Source organism: Zalophus californianus, chromosome 3 (assembly GCF_009762305.2).
Source record: "Zalophus californianus isolate mZalCal1 chromosome 3, mZalCal1.pri.v2, whole genome shotgun sequence".
NCBI lineage: Eukaryota > Metazoa > Chordata > Mammalia > Carnivora > Otariidae > Zalophus > Zalophus californianus.
In genome coordinates, this window is record NC_045597.1 from 61,359,532 (window position 1) to 61,379,431 (window position 19,900).

The 19,900-nt window shown below is 42.4% G+C and overlaps 3 protein-coding genes across 3 annotated transcripts in view; all 3 read left to right on the forward strand.

The window, feature by feature from the left end:
• The window catches only part of WDFY2 (WD repeat and FYVE domain containing 2), a 164,972-nt gene that overhangs the window by 122,319 nt on the left and 22,753 nt on the right, over window positions 1-19,900 (forward strand). Inside the window, exons 5-6 of the mRNA XM_027588602.1 lie at window positions 3,026-3,176; window positions 9,620-9,732. Coding sequence (XP_027444403.1) covers window positions 3,026-3,176; window positions 9,620-9,732 — 264 coding nt within the window. The remainder of the gene's footprint in view (window positions 1-3,025; window positions 3,177-9,619; window positions 9,733-19,900) is intronic.
• On the forward strand, window positions 15,892-16,579 carry LOC118356796 (NADH dehydrogenase [ubiquinone] 1 beta subcomplex subunit 9). The gene has a single exon (XM_035726534.1). It carries the CDS (start codon window positions 15,910-15,912, stop codon window positions 16,447-16,449), a length of 540 nt encoding a protein of 179 aa, XP_035582427.1. The 5' UTR covers window positions 15,892-15,909; the 3' UTR covers window positions 16,450-16,579.
• Window positions 16,794-19,038, forward strand: LOC113919562 (ubiquitin-conjugating enzyme E2 variant 1-like). Its single transcript, XM_035726584.1, has 2 exons — window positions 16,794-16,904; window positions 18,684-19,038. Exons 1-2 carry the CDS (start codon window positions 16,794-16,796, stop codon window positions 18,999-19,001), a joined length of 429 nt encoding a protein of 142 aa, XP_035582477.1. The 3' UTR covers window positions 19,002-19,038.

A 19,900-nucleotide genomic window follows, 5' to 3' on the forward strand; every position in this document is an offset into this window, starting at 1 on the left:
TTTTTGGCCACAAAAAAGGAATGAAATATTGATACATGCTACAACATGGATGACCCTTGAAAACACGCTAAGTGAAAGAAACTAGACTCAAAGGACCATATGAATACATATATATGAAATGTCAGCAATAGGGGAGGAGGGGCACCTGAGTGGCTCAGTTGTTTTAGCATCTGATTTTAAGTCAGGTCATGATCTCTGGGTCCTGGGGTCAGGCCCCACGGTGGGCTCCCCACTCAGCGGGGAGTCTGCTTGTTCCTCTCCCTCTGCCCCTCCCTCCACTTGTGCTCGCACATGCTCTCTCTCTCTCTCTCTCTCTCAAATAAATAAATAAATAGTCTTTAAAAAAAAAAAAAGAATAAGGGAATCCATTGAAACAGAAAGTAGTTAGTGGTTGCCCAGGGATAAGGGAAGAGGAGTTGGGGGTGTGGGTTTGTTTTGGGGTGATGGAAATGTTCTGTAAATAGTACATTTTTCCATGATGATTGTACAACATTGTGAATATACTAAAAACCACTGAATTATACACTCTAAAATGGTTTAAATGGTGATTTTTTACCTCAATAAACATTTTTTTAAAAACCAATCAGTGATACCAAAACCAAAGACACTATAAGAAAGGAAAACTACAGACCAGTAATTCTCATGAACTTAGATGTTAAAATCCTTAAAAAAAAAAAAAAATTCTAGCAAATCCAACAATATATGGAAGGAGTTATACACCCATGACCAAGAAGATTTATTCCAGATTCCAAAATTCCAGATATGCAAAGCTGATTTAACATTTGAAAATCAGTGTAATCCATCACATCAAAAGGCTAAAGAAGTAAAATGATATGATCATATCAATTAGTGCAGAAAAAGCATATGATAAACTCTGACACCCATTCGTGATAAAAACACTTAGCCAACTACAAATAGAGGCGAACTTCCTCACTCCATAAAGAAACATCTACAAAAACCTACAGCTAACATTGTACTTAATTGTGAGAAAGGAGATGCTTTCCCTCTATGATCATGAACAAGACAAGGATGTCTTCTCTCAGCCTTCCTATTCAAGAAGTATAGCCAGACTTCAAGCCCACATTTCTGAAGCTTAGTGATACCTTTAAAGGGTTTCTTTTTGAATGAAAGAATTCTGTCACATTAGAAAAGAGTATGTGCTCTGAGTTTTGGGGCTTGTTTCTTTGTTTTTTTCAGTAGTCCTAGGCAGCCTGACACAGAAAGAGAATCAACTTTGGCAGAGAGCCTAGGGTCTTAGTTCTCGTTTCGTCACTCATTGATTGTGCAGATTTGAGCAAGTCACTCAACCTTTGTGAGCCTCTGTCTCCTCCCCTCACATGATGGCAGCTCAGAGGGCTTAACCCCCCTTGTCTTCTGGACTGCTGTCTTCCCCTTGGACTTAAGAGAGTGATGGGAGAAAGGGACAAAGTGCTGGGGGCTACTTTCTTGCTGAAATAGATTTGAGAAACTTGAGCCATTAGAGAAGTTCATTTTTATTCCATCATTGGTGGAGCTTGAATTGGACATTTTGATGACAAGATCCTCAGGAGTTTCTCCCAAGAAGTCATATCTTTTAAGTTAAAGACAACATTTTGATCTTGAATGGTGGCTGATACTCTGACAGGCAGGTGTTTACTGTAGAGAAGTCATAGTATTATTGCTTCTGTAGCCCTTCTGTGGCCCTATAGATTCTCTATGCTTCAAATATCAGATTTTAAAATATCAGGCATTTGGTGGGATGGCTGTCCTGTGGTACTCATTGGTTTGGTAGCCAATGTAAAAGGGCCATCCTGCCAAGGCCAGGTTGTGTCTGTAAGATGAAGAAACCACCCACTTTTGCAGGGTCATTACAATGACTAACTGAAAGAATGTATTTAAGTACTTGGCACTTGTTAGACACTCAGAAATTGGCAAGCAATATTGTTATTGTCAGTAGAGCTGCATTGATCCATCTAGTCCATACTAACTTTATTTTCATGATCAAAATGAGAAACTGATGTTTTCTCTATCACGTCATCACTCTCGTGACGAGTCTGCTTTTGCCCACCAAACTGCCAGCTCCTGGGCACAGGGCCAGTGAGGTCCGGGTTCCAGGGTATCGATCTTTGTCTATTCCAGTCAACTCTCTTCAGTGGCCGTGGACCCCCTCTGCCTCACTCTCTGGAACTGTGTAAGAAGAAAGCAAATTTTTATGGATTTTATTCGGTAATTGAGAAGCCATGAGACCTTGGCCAAACTCCTCGATTTCATTGTGCCCGAATTTACCCTCATGTAAAATAGGGAGATGGAGTAGATGACATGAACAATTTCTTCTAGCTATAAAATTGTGTGATGCGGTAATTCTGTGGGTGGTGTTCCCTCTGTGTATGAGCAACCCTGGGAGATTTGCCCTCCTTATCACATGTATGTATACTTTGACATAAGGGTTATTTCATTCTTCTTTACATGGCACTTGGGAATAATTCTGCCCTCCTTTCTAGCATTTGATTTCTTAGAAAAAATTCATCTAGAACTTTGTTGTGGGTTTAATAAGCCATACTTCACCAAAAGGAGAACAATTATGCTCTTTACTTTTTTTAAGCTTGCATAAACTTATTATAAGATCATCATGCGTTCTATTGTTCTGTGGTCACATTGAGTCTGACATTCTCCAGTCCAGCAGCTCTATCATGTCTGAGAGAGGTGGCCCAGGCCCTTTTTGGTAATGGGGACTCTGGGTGGTGGTAAACTTGGATTTGGTACAGGCGGGAAAGAAATGGATAGTGGGAGGTAGGAGGAAATAGTGGACAGGTGGGAGGAAATGGATAGTTTTTAAAAAATTGTCTCATTTTTTTAAAAAACAGCTCAGGCACGCCCCTCTTCCCCTGGTGAGAACCACTGTTCTAGACTGTGTGTGTAATGGCTGTCCATACTATGCAGCTTCCTCTGGGGTGGGGAGAAGAGAATGACGCATCTCTGTGGACCATGCTTTATCAATCTCCTTTATGATGCTTTATGGGTTATTTTCTTGTCTCTTGGCTTTTAGCACATCAGAGCAGAGTGACGATGATCCTGTTTGTCCTGGAGCTGGAGTGGGTGCTGAGCACGGGGCAGGACAAGCAGTTTGCCTGGCACTGCTCGGAGAGTGGGCAACGCCTGGGAGGTTACCGTACCAGTGCCGTGGCCTCGGGCCTGCAGTATCCTTTGCTGGACAAAAATCCCTTGGTGGGAACTTAGCTGTTGACTCCTTTCTTGCATGAAAAGTTTGGGTATGTGCAACTTGAAAGTTTTTTGTTTTATTTGCTGAGTTGCCCTGCTGATTAAGATTCTCATTGACTTGACCGATACACAAATGATGGAGGGTCCTCACGGAGGTGGATTAAAGTGAGGTGATTTCCCCCCAAATAACAGATCCTGCTGAGCAGGTTGTGGGGTGACTCTGACACAAGTCTGACATCCAGACAGGACACAGCCCAGATTTATGAGCCTCAGTGGTCAGAAAGAACTTGGGAACATGGAGATAATAAAACCATCAATGAAAGACAGCCTTTTATTTTTGTACCTGTGGAAGTAATTTACACACAGATATTGAGGTTGTGAAGAACCACCAGATTCCTATTTATTTTTTAAATATTTATGGAGAAGCTACTGTGCCAGGACCACTAGTAGGTTAGCTGGTATCTACACGGTAGTGGTACAAACTTTGTTCCAGGTGCAAGACCCTTCCAGGATATGTAGAGTGATACTAATTCTCATCTTCCAAGTCTCCAGGACCCATATGGCCAGTGTGAATACCCCCGAATGCTGGGTAGTCCTCCTGTCCGGCCCACTGGGCTGTAGCAAGCACAGGCTTGACAGATGTGAAGCCTGTGTGGGTGATGCCACCATGTAAGGAATAACGGACCCTGAGCTTCTCGGTTTAAAAAGCAGAGAATCACTCTCCACCTTCCAATGAATGAGGGACTACATGGGAACAGATCACTTGTCAGCAAAAGTGGGAAGAAATAGTAAGGCTTGCTTTCAGATGTTCATCTTATATTTATAAAATGCCTATTCAGTGATTCTGAACAATCTGACAAAGTACTTTGCTGTCTCCTTGCAGACGTGCAGCAGTAGCTTTATGTGTGTGTGTGTTTGTTAGCTAATGTCGCTCCTATTTCTCTGTCTTGTTTTCCTCACTTGGAAGAGCAAGATGAAGAAACTAAGAATGGCCATCATGGAAGGTTGTAAAAATGGCAAGTTACCAAGCAGGCCAGAAACGAGGGTGATAAGGAATGGCAAGCGGGATCAACTTATCTTTGAGAACGTGGTACCACCTGTTAAGAAAAGAAACTCCAAAGTTTACTTTCTAAAAGCCAGTTGAGACAAGCCTAATGCCTGAAATACATGAACTCTCTTGTCAATAGATGACTGATTTCTTATAGTATTAGAATTGGAAAGACCCTTAGCCATCATCCGGGTCAACTCTTCGTTTTACAGATGAGCCAGCTGAAGCCCAGAAAGGGTCGCATGTCTTACCTGTAGCCACCCAGCTGGTATGTCAGAAGAGCACCAGAACCTGGGTCTTCTGCCTTGGACTGCTGTTTTCTCCCATCATACTGTGTTGTTACCCTTTTGAGACCAGAACTAATGGCATCAATAGAATTTGTTCGTAATATGCTGGCTTCTGTAGGACTTCAGCCAAGCCAAGGAGTATAGAAAAAAGGCAGATCTTGCCTTTAAGAAGTTTACTTTTTAAACTCTCTGAAAATGAGAAACAGAACAAAATGCCCAGAACCGAAAGTCTCCTGACTGTGGTGGTCTCTGACCCTTCTCTTCAGGCATCTCCTAAAGTCACCTTCATTTTTCAACCATTTCCTTTGGCCACACACCATGTGGTTTACCAAGCAGAAAAAAATCATGTGATCAGATATCAGAAGTCTCTGTGTGTGTGTGTGTGTGTGTGTGTGTGTGTGTGTGTGTGAAAGGCTCTGGGTTCATTTCCCAGTGTAAATGACCATCTAGTCCAACCTTGCTGTTAAGGGGGAGGGGAACTGCAGTACTACAGGAAGGCTCTTCCAGAAGATTCCCTCACCTCTACAGCTCTGCCTCTCACAGTGCCTGCCCTTGGCTCCTGATTTAAGATTGGCCTTATATCCTTCTATCTCTGATATTTTTCCAGTGCTCCACACTGATGGAATAACTGGATCGCTTTTGCCAGAGGGAAACATGCAGGAAACATGCGACTTTCCCAAGGCTGGAGGGTTTTTTCTGGGAGCTGCCCGGTGCACAGATTGTTAACAGTGTTAACATACCCATACAATGTTGGGACTCACGTTAAAATCCAATTTTTAAACACATTTCTTCATGGGAACCCTCCACCCCACTTCTTTCCTCTTCTTTCTGCCACCTACCATACTTACAGGTTTCTTTTCTTAAGGAAGAAGATCTGCTGAAACCATATATATAAAATGTTTAGAATATCAGTACCCCCAGTTTCTCTTCCTAGTGGATAGTGGTGGCGTACATAAGAAACTTCCACAGATGAACCACCTTTTCCCATCTCCACCTCACACTCATTCATCCACGTCAGCAAGTGATAGAAGTCAGGTTGAATTCAGCCTTTTTTCTCTTCCTTCTGACCTCATAGGGGAGAAGTACACATGCAGTGAAAATAACAAAAATTCAAGTAGAGAAATGAAGACAAAGACACTGACCTTTCAAAAATTGAATTACCAATTTCTGAATAACCTCAAAATCTTTGGTTGCTTTGGCTAAAGATCTGAAGCTTCAAGTATTAAGAGCTATAACACTAACAACAATAAGCAATTTAACAATAATTAGAATAAAAACCAAAGACCAAATCCTCAATTTTCACAGTGTAGAAACCAAGGCTTAGAAAGGTTAAGGGACTTTCTCAAGATCACATGACTAATGCCTGGCAGAACCAGGATTAGAGTGTGGGTATTACAATCTTTTGGCTAGCCCTTTGAGCAACTAAATACAGTAGAGTGGAGGTATTTCCCAAAGGTCACATGGCAGGTTGATGTTAGGAAATAGAACTGTTTTCCTTCCCCACTTCACTTACTAGTATTTAAATTTGTGAATAATTTAGCTTCACCTTTCAGTCTTGTCATTTGACCATGTTTCGATCACCTTTTTCATGCTTCCTCAGAAATAATTTAGATACTCTTCATTTTAAGATTTTATTCATGCTGGAGATAGTTCCAAGATGTCACCCTATATAGTACAAGGTCTTTTCACCAAGAAGTCTCTTAGATCTGTTCATATTCAGGGCAAGGGTACTGGAAAGCTGTAAGATTATCTTGATTTTTATATTTCCTCATATCATGCTTAATGCCAATCACTCTGGCTTTGAGGTTGTACTATAATTTTATTTCAGCTCTCTTTCAAATAGCTTTTGTTGCATTTATGTTTTTGTAAGAGAATACTACTATTTACTTGCCATCATAAAGACTGTTGGGTGTCAGAGTGCATTTGTTTTTTCATCAGTGTCCTTAAAATTAATCTACGTAAATGTAAGGTGATCTTATTCCATATCAATCTTAATATTGTTTTACATATATCTCCCTTGTTCTTGAGACTGGAAGAATTTGTGGTGCCTTGTTCTCCTTCACTTTTAAAAAAAATGCTTTATTATGAAAATTTTCAAAACATGCCCCAACTGGGAGAAGAGATTATAATGGACACTCACATACTCATCAGATCCAGCGTTGATTCTTTGATCTTTTTTGCTTTCTCTCTCTCCTTGCTGCAGTATTCAGAAACTAATTTTAGACCTTATGTCATCTCATCCTTACATACTTAATTGTGCATCACTAAAAAATACAGAATTTTTCAGTAACCACAATGCTATTATTACTCCTAAAAATTTATAACATCAGCCTGCCTTTGGTGGTCTAGCCTGAACCAGTTATTTTGTTAGGGTCGCAAAATGGCGATTTTGTAATCGTAGCATTTTTTCCACATGTGTTAGTTGGAATTCTTCTATAGGGTAGAATTTACCCTCATTAACTAGGGCTATTTGGTTAGCCTGAGATACAATTAGTATGGGAAAAGCAACATAAGTTCTTAGTTATTTCTCTTTAATTGCTCATTTTCAGAGTAGAGATTCAGTGCCCTGGTTACCTCCAATAGGCATCTTTTTTTTTCTTTTTGAGCATTATTATAAACTCTTAAGGTTTTTTAAAAATAATATATCTGGTAGATTTCAATAATTCGCCTTTTTTGGATGCAAGTATTGTCCCGTCGTTGGCCAATAAGAGCCCCATCATATTGGCTCCGGTGTCTTTTGATACAACCCCACTTGCCTTTGAAGGGAGCTTCCCTGCTTTTTGGCACAACACATCTTAACCTCATCTTGTACCTTCCTGTACCAGTCCTGAATTAGCCGTTTCTTTTAGTGAGGAGTAGTATTCAGAGATAGCTAGGAAATATGTGTGTGTATATTTCTGAAAAGAAAATAAATCATCAATTCATATAATAAATTCACATTTAACATTTTAGGGTTTTTACTTCATTTTTGTACTTGATTCTTTCACCTTGGGCTGAAAATTATGGCTTCCCTAAAACATTAACATATTTGCTTTATCCTATGGTACATTTAAGGTGTTTCAAAATAATAATAGCAGTATTATAGCACCAAGACTATGGAATGAGATTTTAGCTTTCCTTGCAGTTCTCTTTGTCCTTAGAATATATTCGCCCAAGGATGTACAGTTGAAACGCCCTGTGTTAGAGGCACTTGAATAATTCTGTTAACTATGGTTATATGGTTAACTATGCTTATAACTATGGTGATCACCATAGTTATGGTTCACCGATTGTACTTTGTTGTCAATTTGGGGGATTTTTTCTTTTATTTTTATACATATTTTTAATATGTAAAATAATGACATGACTCCAGAATGGAAACTATGACAAGAGAAGTCTCACCATCAGCCCTGTCCCTTCAGCTTGTTTCTCCCTCCTCCGTAGGCATCCACTTGTGTGAGATCTTAACTTATCCTTCCAGAGCTTCCTTTTGTAAAATAAGCACCCACAGGGGTACACACACACACACACACACACACACACACACACACACACACACACACACACACACACTTCTGTTGCCCTCTCTTTCTTATGCAAAGATAGTGTAGCTTATATACCTTGGCTTGGTTTCCCCACTTTATAATGTACCCTGGAAATTCCTCCATGTCAGTTTGCTTATGATATGGAGCTCTTTTTTCCCCTAATATTGCATAGGTATATCATAGTTAATTCAGTAGGTGCCCTTTTGATGGAATTTTTTTGTTGTCTTCACACTTTAGCTATTTAAAATAGCATGGAGCAAATAGCCTCAGGCATGCATTTTGTACTTTGGCCAGTGTATCTCTGGGATAGATCTCTAGAAGTAGGGTTGCTAAGTATTATCAACCTGGGAAGCTCACTAAAGACTCAGTGTCTTAGGTTTGTACTGGACACTGGTCACGTAGGCAGCCTGTCTCTGACATGTATCGAAATTCCAGACTAAGTAGGAAAGCAGGTATTTGGCATAAACCATATTCTGTGTACAGTTAAGGCCACTCTTGCCTGCTAAAGGTGGGACCCTCCGGAAATACAAGGTACGAGACACCAGGCCAGCCTTGTAAGCAGCCTTTTGAAAGCTAGCATTGAGGCCCATTTCACACATTTTCATTTTCACACACCATTTTCATTTTCATCTTCATTTCTTCTTGAACTATGTCCTCATATATTTTGCCCATGTTTCTTTTAGGTTTGTGGTTGCTTTCTTCTTGATTGTTCTTTTTATGTTAGGGATTTGGGCCTTTTGTTACATAAGTTACAAATATTTTTTCCATTTTATCTTTTGGCTTTGCTGATGGTATTTGTTGTTGTTTATGTTTTTGAGTAGTAGCCTTTCCCACTCCAAGATTATAAAGGAACTCTCCCATCTAGAACTTACATTTGTAATTTTTTACATTTAGATCCTCAAGCCATTTGCAATTTATCCTGAGATAGAATGTGAAATACAGGTCCTGTTTTGTTTTTCCAAATGACTATGCAGTTTATGCCAACATCTTTTTTTTTTTTTAAACCCATCTCTTCCTTTCTCATTTGAAGAGCCACCCTCATCAGACACATACTACATTTCTGTATGCTTTGGGGTCTGCTTCTAGACTTGCCATTTTGTTCCATGGGTCTGTTTGTCTGTTTATGCACCAATACCGCACTTCTAATTACAGAGATTTTGTAACATGTTCTGATATCTGGTAGGGCTAACCTCCCCTATCACATACCACATTGCTCTTTTTTCAGAATATTCCTGGCTCTTCTTGTTTATTTATTTTTTATATGAACTTAAACTTCCCCAGCTCTGGGAAAAAACATATGTTGATATTTTTATAAGGATTATATTAACTTTGTAAATTCATGTTATAAAGAATGACATCATTATCATGTGAAGTCTTATTGTCCCATAATATTGCATCTTTTATTTTGTTGTGTCTCCTTTTGTATCTTTTAGCGTTATGTCCAAGCTTTCTTCATATGGGATTTGCACGTTTCTTGGTTTATTTATTTATTTATTGCTTGATTTATGTATGTAAATCCCTCTACTCAATTTTGAGAAACATCCTTAATGTTTACATGATAGATTTGATGTTGAAACCCGGCATGTGTTTATTGGTGACCAGTCAGGCCAAGTAACCATCCTCAAACTGGAGCAAGACAGCTGCACCCTGGTCACAACATTCAGAGGACATACAGGTGGGACTGCAAGCAGAATCTCCGTGTGCCGCTCTCACAGTGACATATCACTGGCCACATGTTCTGGCGTTTGGATGCCATGTTGTGAAAGTGACAGAGTCCAGTGTGCTCGGATACACGTGATACATTTAGCTGATTTCAGCATGGTTCAGTAAGATATAATGCCAAAAATTTTCTACAGTTTTCAGCGAACACAAAAAAGGAGGCAGTCTTGTTTGGAAGATGTTGGTAATTTGGTTCTATGTCATGTCGCACTGGAGAAAGCTAGTGTTGGCGTGTGTTGATGAGACATTGTTTGAGACCATGTGGCAACTGCACAGACCTCGAGAGGCCGAAAATACAGCTGCCTTAGTCTGTCCTTTCCATCCTTGGAGCGAGAAGATGGTGTGCAAGACAGACTCCCCCCACTTCTAACACAAGTGAAATAAATATGTTGTGGGTAGCTGGGCTACATAAAAAGGTACAGGTTCCTTTTTAACTTCCTCCTGGGTTCTTTTATTATTTAGGATCTGTTTGTTGGGGAGGGAATCAGGATCTGCTCAGGATCATGTAAGCAAGGTAATATAAAATAATCCATGCTTAGCCTTTGAAACACTTGAATAGATGGTAGTGATTCGTTTTTACTAGTATTTTGAATATGTGATGTTGACCCTGGGAAATGAGTCACTGCCTATTTTCATGGTTCTTAATGGGCTTTTTATGTCACCCACAGATTACCAACCTGTGATTTAGTACAGAACAAGGTTCATACTGAGTTTAGATGGCATATAAGAACACAAGTAGGTGAATAAGGATGTAAAATGGGATAGTACCTAGATCATGAGGGATTTCCTCAAGGGGAAAAAAGGAATGCAGTAAAGAGGAAGTTGAATCCAGAGGAAAAGAGTCATAAAAAATAATCTTAATTATCTGTGTTCTCTGGGAAGAGCAACACATAGAAGCATCCCCTGTGGAAAGGACCCAGGTCCTTCCTAATTGGATTTCTCTTTTTAGCCACCCACACCCTGGCTGAGCCTCGCCAGGTGGGGACCCAGAACTCTCCCATGTCAGGAACCTTAAACTTCTGTGTTTCACTGCTAACTTCAGTCTCCTAATATTCTGCTTTTCTAAACCTTGCCTCCAGCTCTGTTTGCTCTTGCCCTTGTTGGCCAGTCCGTCCTTAGTCCCTCCGTGCCCCGTGTCTGTGCCCCATCCTCTCTTGCTTCCCAGAAGGCTGTCACTTCAGCCACGAGCCGCCCAGCACTCTCAGTTCAGGTGCCCTGGTGTTCCTGGAAGAACGTGTGCGCCATTCACAGTGTCGCCAGCCTGCCACGAGTCGCACCTGAGCCCCAGGCCACCATGACCACTGCAGATTCAGCATTCCAGTTCACCTGCCATTGTCGCCTCAGTCCCTCGACACAGTCCCTCCACACGTCCTCAGTACTTCCTGGGACTTCTCCAGAACTTCACCATTCTCCCTGAGCCCCTGCTCCCTCCCTGGACTCCTCCTTCAAGGAAAAATAGAGGTGATCAGATAGACACTTCAAAAATGTTTTTCTTGAGGCACCTGGGTGGCTCAGTTGGTTAAGCATCCGACTCTGTTTTGGCTCAGGTCATAATGTGGGATCGAGCCCCAGCTCCTCGCTCAGTGAGAAGTCTGCTTGAGATTCTCTCTTTCCCTCCCCTTCTGCCCCTCCTCCCCCCCATGCACATATGTTTGCGTGCTCTTTTTCTCTCTCTCTCAGATAAATAAATAAACCTTAAAAAAATTTTTTTTCTTGCCCGCCCTATATTGCTCCCCAACAAACACACTTCCTCTACCCCTTCCTCATCTCTCGCCCTCCTGCCTCACCAAGTCCTCTGGCCCAGGGCTGAGTCTCCAGGGGTCTCCACATCAAAAACTATTCCCTTTGTCTTCCTTTTGACTAACTCACTCTTCTCAGTGTATTAACATGCTTAAATGTCTTGGCTTTCTGTTCAACGAACAAAACTCTCTCAATCCTGTATCCTGTTGTAGCAGTTTTTGTCTTATTCTTTTAACAGCAGTGCTGCTTTTTTTCTTTTTTTAAATTATGGTAAAATGTACATAATCGAAAATTCACCATTTTAATCATTTTTAAGCATGCAGCTCAGTGGCATTAAGGACACTCATCACCACCCATCCATCCACACAGCATTTTCTGTCTTATAAAACTGCAACTCTGACCCCATTAAACACAACTCCCATACCCCTTCCCCCGGTCCCTGGCAACCACCATTCTACCTTCTGTCTCTACGAATTTGCCTGTTCTCGGTACCTCACAGAGTAGACTCCTATGGGATGCGTTGTTTTGTGACTGGCTTCTTTCACTTGGCATAATGTCCTCATGTTGTAGCAAACGGCAAGACTTCTTGAGAGAATATCATTTTCCGGCTTCTTCAAATTCTTCATGTCTCACTTGCCTTCCACCCACCTGCAGTTTGGCTTGTCTCTCGCTTGTCTGACACTGCTGTCCCCAAGGTGGCCAGTGACCTGCTGGTTGCTAAATCCAGTGGACATGTTTTAAACCATGTCATACTTAACATTTTGGCAGCATTTTACAACGTGGCCCTTGCTTCATGCTTGTAACAGCCCTCCCTTTGGCTTCTGTGACACATTCTCTCCCAGTTTTCTTCTGCTTCTCTGACTGCTCTTTCTCGTCTCCTTAGTGATCTTTTTTGTGAGTTCTGCCCTGGACCTTGGTCTGTTTACACTCATTGCTCTCCCTAGTTGATCTCAGCCACTACTCCCTGTCATGGAAATAAAAGGTTCAGTTATTTCCTCAAACTCTTCACCGCCCAGGGAGAGAGACAGGAGTGAAAGAGTGACATGGCGGCAGGGGCAGGGGAAGCCGGCATGGGGCACTTCCAGGAACACAGAATAGGCACTTAGCTCGAACAGGAAGGCCTTCCCAGCAGAGGCGTTGTTGACCTAAGGTATTTGGGAAGGAGTGAGTGTTGAGTTCATGAAAAAGAAGTGAGGCGAACACTCCAGGCAGAGAAAACCAGCATTGTCCAAGTCATGGAGATTTGCAAGAGTGTGCTCTCCTGGGAACTCTAGTAACTCCTTTTGGCTGGCACACTGAGTCTGAGGTGGCGGGCAGCCAGAAAGGAAGTGAGAGTCCATTTGGATCACTGAGGCATGAGCCTGACGTCAATGAGAAACCGTAAAAGAGTTTTAAGCAAAGATGTTAACCTGGTCAGAATTTAAAAGATTGTTCTGGCAGCAGAATAGAGAGTATAATTGGAAAGCTAGTAGGAACTGCTCCTCAAAATGTGGCAGGAGTACATGGCAAAGCCAGGAGTGTATGGGCCCAAGGTGAAATTCACGTGCTGAGTTCGGCAGGCCTGGTGACCAGACTGGGTAGTTCCCAGACTTGGTTTAGGCAGAGGTGGCTTTCAGCCTGGCTCCTTAGTAGTCAGCCGTTCACTGTATGGCTGAGAGTTGTTCTCTGAGTTCTCTGTTGCTGCCTCAAGGCCAGAAAAGGGGTGAGTAGCTGCTGCTTACTGCTGTGTGGTGAGCCAGATGTGGCCCAAGGGTTTCTTGTCTTCTGGATCAGTTCTAATATAAAATGTCATCTTGGCATTATGCTTTATCTTTCTCAGAGTTTAAAGCATTCTTCTATGACTTTATCATGAAATATCTTTGAGGAAGACCAGATATGGCCCAGGAAAGTCACTAGCTAACATGAAGGCAAATGTAACAGGTCACATAATCAACTTACTGTTATTATCCGTAGACAGTAGTATTTACCCATCGCCAGTCTGGCTACAGCACAACTCATTCATTTGTAGCCAGAGCAGGGATGTCTAAGAGATTCCTTGATGATGCAAACATATTGTTGAGCTCTTCCTCTACAGTTGGCCCATCCTGGGCCCTGAGAGGTCCCAAACTCTGGGAAAAGGGGTTCTGTAAGGATTAATCTCCTCATTCCCTAACCCCAAAACAAAGACCTTAAGATGACCCCAGATCCATTCAAGAATGTTATTGGGGGTCTTATCAGTCCAGATCCACACTCAGAAGCAGACAGTCTGGTATGTAGACAGAGTCCTAACCATTCACCCATCGCTCTGTTATAGTACAGAAGGTCGTATAAAAATGTGGGTTAGAGATGGAATTGGCCTAATACCACAGGCCAACATAGCATTTACTAATCCATGGGGACCTAGGAAACTAGTTTTATGTTCCTTTGCTCCCTCTGCTGGTTTTATTTCTGGAACTAAATGCCAAGTATCACAATTCTTTGCTATTTCTGCAGAAATCAGAAAATATTTCTACCAGAAAGTCACACTGACTTGAACAAAGGGAGGAAGAATCAGATTTTAACCATTGGAAATTCATAGTATCAGTAAAGTCATGTTTTTCTTTTACTTCTAAGGATTATTTTGGTTAGTGTGAACATACTATAAACAGAAGGGATTGAACATAAGTTGCCAAAGCACACTGCTTTTAACAAAAATTTAAATACGGTCTTCTTCATTAACTGTTAGGGGAATTAATTGAAAGTAACAGTATAACTGTAACTAACTAAAACAAGGAAAGGCATAGTTCAGTGCAAATACACAAGTTCAAATCATTAAGCTGAAAACTTGATTTTTGTTTACAGTGAAGGCTTTCACATCCAGTAGATGTAGATTTTTATCGAGTCAGCCACGTCGTTAGCCGTCAGCATGATGAGTGCTGGGATATAGGGGTGAATCAGACAAACATAATGCTTGCCTATTGAGCTTCCAGTCATGGAATGCAGTCATTAAACCAATAAATAGAGGTAGTTCTTCAAAAGGTTATGAGCGCAGCAGTACTGTGATGCCCCAGTGCACCTTAGAGGCTGCTGGGGGAGCAAGTAAGAAGAGGGCCTCCCTCTCCAGAGTGCTAAAGGGAGACTTCTGGGGAAGTGGTGTTTGAATGAAACCTTAAGGAGAAAGAGGAGTTACCCAGGTGGTGAGACCATTCTAGGCGCCAGGTGTGTGACACGGGTATGCGGCCTGGAGTGGGAAAGTGTGAGCAACCGAATGGAGTCCCGTGGGCGCTGTGGAGAGCCAGGGGCCAGGAGGGGAGGTTGAACTTCCAGGCGATGTAAAGAACGTCGGACATTGTTCTCAGGCAGTGGGAAACCAGTGATGAAGTGTGAGCCGGGTGGTGGCCTGCTTTCCATTTTAACAAGTCACTGTGGCAGCCATGGCGATGGATTGGGTGGGGACGAGAATGGATGTGCGGAGACCATTTTGAAGGAAGGCAGCTGCCTGAGTCCCACTTGTTTGGACTGGGTGGATGGCATGGGCATGGCGGGAAGAGGAGGGACTTCAGGACTTTTTAGGAGATGCGGAGTCAGCGGCACTTGGCCTTTGGGTGGGGGTGGCTCCCCGGTTTCTGGCTGGAGCCATTTGGGTGGATGGTGCTGCCATTTGCCGAAAGCAGGAGCACTGGAGGTTAGAGCGGTCTGGGAGGGAGATCACGGTGCTTGAAGAGACGCCCCTGGGGAGGTGGCAAGGAAACAGTGGCATGTCCGTTTGTGGCTCTCAGGAGGAAGGGGTAGCCTGCAGGTAGAGCACATTCAGCTTTACAGCAACACTCCTCACTTCAGCCTGCAGTTACTGCAAAATGCAGCAGCTGAAAGGTCAGAGATTTTATTCAAGAGGCCTTGTGTTTGGGGGACTCAGTCGCTCTCCTGTAGTCACAGGGAGCCCGCACTCCTTCACCTTGTAGGTGGGATGGCACGCCCCAGGCGAGGTGCCACATCACACCGGTAAAGACAGACCCAGCCATTTCCAGCCCTGACTTTGCAACACTTCACGTAGTCTCCCTAGCTTTTGCAAGATAGGTTGTAAAAGTCTCTTAAAAATGAGTTCACTCTGCATTTTTGTAACATGTATTAAATTTCTAAAACTTTTCCTACTCTTTGATCTAGTTTCATGTTTGGGAATCTCTTCTAACTAAATAGGAACATGAGCAAAGTTTTACAAATAAAAATATTCATCTTAGCAAAATTTATAATAGTTAAAAGTTGAGGAAAATGTGACAGTAAGTGAAATAAGGTATATCCATGTGTTGGGATATTATGCAACCATTAAAATTTTCATTTATGAGAAAATGTAATAGTATAGATAAATTTTATATTGCTAGAGACCTTTGTTTTTAAGAATACATTCGTGTTGGGCCGCTGGAGGAAGCGGGTCGTCATGGCGTTCTGCGGGCCCGGTGCCTACCTGACCCACCAGCAGAAGGTGTTGCGGCTTTATAAGCGGGCGCTGCGCCACCTGGAGTCGTATTGCGTCCACAGGGACAAATACCGGTACTTTGCTTGTTTGATGAGAGCCCGGTTTGAAGAACATAAGAATGAGAAGGACATGGTGAAGGCCACCCAACTGCTGAGGGCGGCGGAGGAAGAATTCTGGCACAATCAGCATCCTCAGCCATACATCTTCCCTGAGTCTCCGGGAGGGACCTCCTATGAGAGATATGAGTGTTACAAGGTGCCCGAGTGGTGCTTAGATGACTGGCATCCCTCCGAGAAGGCGATGTATCCTGATTACTTTGCCAAGAGAGAGCAGTGGAAGAAGCTGCGGATGGAAAGCTGGGAGCGGGAGGTTAAGCAGCTGCAGGAGGAAACCCCAGTTGGTGGTCCCAGCACTGAAGCTCTGCCCCCGGCCCGGAAGGAAGGTGATCTGCCCCCGCTGTGGTGGAACGTTGTGACCAGGCCCCGGGAGCGGCCCATGTAGAGGGAGAGGGAAACACCCCACCAGCCAGTCGCGCTTGCAAGTGAAATAGTTTACAGTACGTAGACACACTTGCCCTAATAAAAGTAACTCAACACGGAAAAAAAAAAAAAAAAAAAAAAAAAAAAAAAAAGAATACATTCGTGTTAGAAACTGCTCTATCAGTCCTATATTATGAAGGTCAAAGGCAGGGAGAAGCATATCATGAAATGAGGGGGAGCAGAAAGACGGAGGAATCTGAAGTGAAGTAAAATGAAATGGGAGAAAGGATGTTTGTGATTTGAAATATCATAAATTCAGAAACCCACACCCGCCGTAGCCCCTGGCTCTTGTTCTCCGACCTAAATATGGAGGGTGAGAAGGATGCCCTGGGTGTGGACTGCACAGTGGTGCAGAGCATTGCTCTGGGATGCAGGCTCACTGACGGGGGTTGCCTTTCCGTGCTGCCAAAAGCATCTGTAGGAAGGACTGTTCAGAAGGCTGTCTGCTGAGGGCTGCTGGAACACTCTCCTTGGAGGGAAGAGGCCATTCCGTCAGCAGCTCTCCTCTCCACCCCTTTGTGCCCCCCTGTGATTTAGTGCACTGCCTTCCCACCGGCCCCCATCCCAAGGCTCTGCCGGACGCCTCTGTAGTGATGGCTTATTAATCTTCTTTATTGTCTCCCATTCCTCTCTGCCACCCAGTTCACAGGCCAGGTGCGTAGACATTTATTAAGCACCTACTGTGTACCAGGCACTGGGCACTGTGCTTGAATACAAAGATACAGAATGTAAAGTCTCCTGTGGGGACATACTTGTAATATGATAAAGTTCAATGCAGTGGGTGAGTGTGGGGATAGAAACGCACACAGAGGTGGAAACCTCACTTTGATTAAGAGTGTTGGGGAAGGATTCCTGCAGGAGACGGCGCCTGAGCTCCACCTTGAAGAAAGGAAAGGTTTCTTGGGTGATAAAAGGTAAGATGGGCACTCCAGGCAAAGGGAGTAGCCACGTGTTCCAAGAGAGAATACCACACTGAACACAGGATGCATGCCCTTCTTGTTCTCCGAACTAATGCCGTCATCTTCAGCTAAGTTTGTGTTGGGAGTAGAGTCTGAGTCTTACTTGATTTGATTGTATCCCCAGAGCTTAACCTGGTATCTGCCATATAGAAGATGCTCAATACATGCTGGATGCACTGATTTGAAATGAGTGCTACGGTTAACGATTTATACACCAACCTCCAAGAGACACCATTGCTAGGACATGTACATAGAGCTGGGATGGACCTCAAAAGTTAATTTTTTTTCTCCCCAGTCCCATCCTCCTCCCGTCTTGAAGCTTTTTCTTCCATCTTTTCCACTCTTACTGAAGCGTGGTGTAATACTCTGAGTCCTCAGGGATGTTCACAATCTGATCCAGGACCAGTGGCATTTGGTGATAATGTCTCCTTCGTTTCCTTCCACGTGAGACAGCTCTTCAGGCTTCCTTTGTCTTTCATGACCTTGGCATTTTTGAGTACCAGCCAGAATGTCCTTCCATTTGCATTTGTTTGCCGTTTCCTCATGGTTAAATTCAGGTTATGCATTTTTTATAAGAATACCATGGATACACCAAAACAAATGATGTAATATATGGTGATTAACATAACAATAAAAAATTAAAAAAAAAAAGAATACCATGGAAGTGATGTTATGTCCTTCTCAGTGGATTGTGTCAAGAGGCACATGATACTGATTTATCCTGTTTCTGGTGATGTTAACGTTGATCATTTGGTTAAGGTAGTGTCTGCCAAGTTTCTCCACTTTAGTCACCCTTTGTAATTCATAAGTATTTTATGAGGAAATATTTTGAAACTGTATAAATACTGTTTCTCATCATATTTCTGTCCAGTAATTTTACTATGCATTGAGACTCCATTGATGACTCTTTCCAGAAACAGTTATGACTGTGGTGTTTGCCAGATTGTGCTTTTTCTAGTCATTATCTTTTCCACACTTTTTGGTTGGAATTTTATTATAAGGAAAAACTTTACTTCTCCCCCATATTTACTTATTTTTTCCATTGTTTATACCAATATGGGCTCATGAGTTCTTAATTATTTCTATGTGTGAGAATTCATTGCTATCATTTATTTATTTTCTTGCTCAAAGTGTCCCTAATTTGACCAGTGGGACACTGGCTTCTTCACACTGGCTTCTGTGACCTTTTGACTGTCCCTTCACTTTTTTTTTTTTTTTTAAGATTTTATTTATTTAGGCTTCCAGCAACAGCGACGCAAGGTGGCAGCCATCACGGGCTTGGACAATTTATGAAAACCGAATATACAGCCTTAAAATAGAATGTGGACCTAAATACCCAGAAGCACCCCCCTTTGTAAGATTTGTAACAAAAATTAATATGAATGGAGTTAATAGTTCTAACGGAGTGGTGGACCCAAGAGCCATATCAGTGCTAGCAAAATGGCAGAATTCATATAGCATCAAAGTTGTCCTGCAAGAGCTCCGGCGCCTAATGATGTCTAAAGAAAACATGAAACTCCCTCAGCCGCCTGAAGGACAGTGTTACAGCAATTAATCAAAAAGAGAAACCACAGGCCCTCCCCCCTCCCCCGCATTCAATTTAAGTGGTCATTTTCCACAGTAGTACATTTTCTAGATACGTCTTGTAGACCTCAAAGTACTGGAAAGGAAGCTCCCATTCAAAGGCAATTTATCTTAAGATACTGTAAATGATACTAATTTTTTGTCCATTTGAAATATATAAATTGTGCTATAAAAAAAAGATTTTATTTATTTATTTGAGGGAGCAAGCATGAGAGAGAGAGAGAGAGAGAGATCATGAGCAGAGGGGAGGGGCAGAGGGAGAAGCTGAGCAGGAAGCCTGATGAAGGGACTGGATCCCAAGAACCTGAGCCAAAGGTAGACGCTTAACTGACTGAGCCATCCAGGTGCCCCCTGTCCCTTCACTTTTTGATACAGCATGATGTTCCTGGCTCATCTTGTATACTCTGTGCCTCAGCCCTAGAATTAACCATTCATACGGACATTGTTTCTTTCATTAAAGAATAGATAGTATTTAGAAGTATATAGAAGCCAAAATCTGGGTGCTACGTGTGCTCATTCTTGGGGGGAGCTAGGAAATATATGTGTGTGCTCACATATCTGTAACTATTTCTGTGTCTTTTGTATTTGTGTGGGGGGGGGTGTATGTGTACACACACACACACACACACACACACACACACACACACACACACACACACACGAGTTCATACTGATACTTCCAATTCCAATCTAACACCAAAGAGTTTATTCTAACCTCCCCCCACACCTGTAACTCCTATGAACATAGTGAGAAACTCAGCTCTCATTATGCTCAATATATTTACTTGCTCAATCCTAAAATACACACAGAACAGCTTCAGAATTGCTAACCTACGTAACCCATATACAAACCTCCTAACTAAAGTACTA

Bases quoted from the DNA above. Each gene is read 5' to 3' on its own strand.
- LOC118356796 (XM_035726534.1), top strand. From the start codon at position 15,910: ATGGCGTTCTGCGGGCCCGGTGCCTACCTGACCCACCAGCAGAAGGTG.
- LOC113919562 (XM_035726584.1), top strand. From the start codon at position 16,794: ATGGAGGGTGAGAAGGATGCCCTGGGTGTGGACTGCACAGTGGTGCAG. The intron at 16,905-18,683 runs GTAGGAAGGACT...TTATTTATTTAG, and splicing joins CCGTGCTGCCAAAAGCATCT to GCTTCCAGCAACAGCGACGC.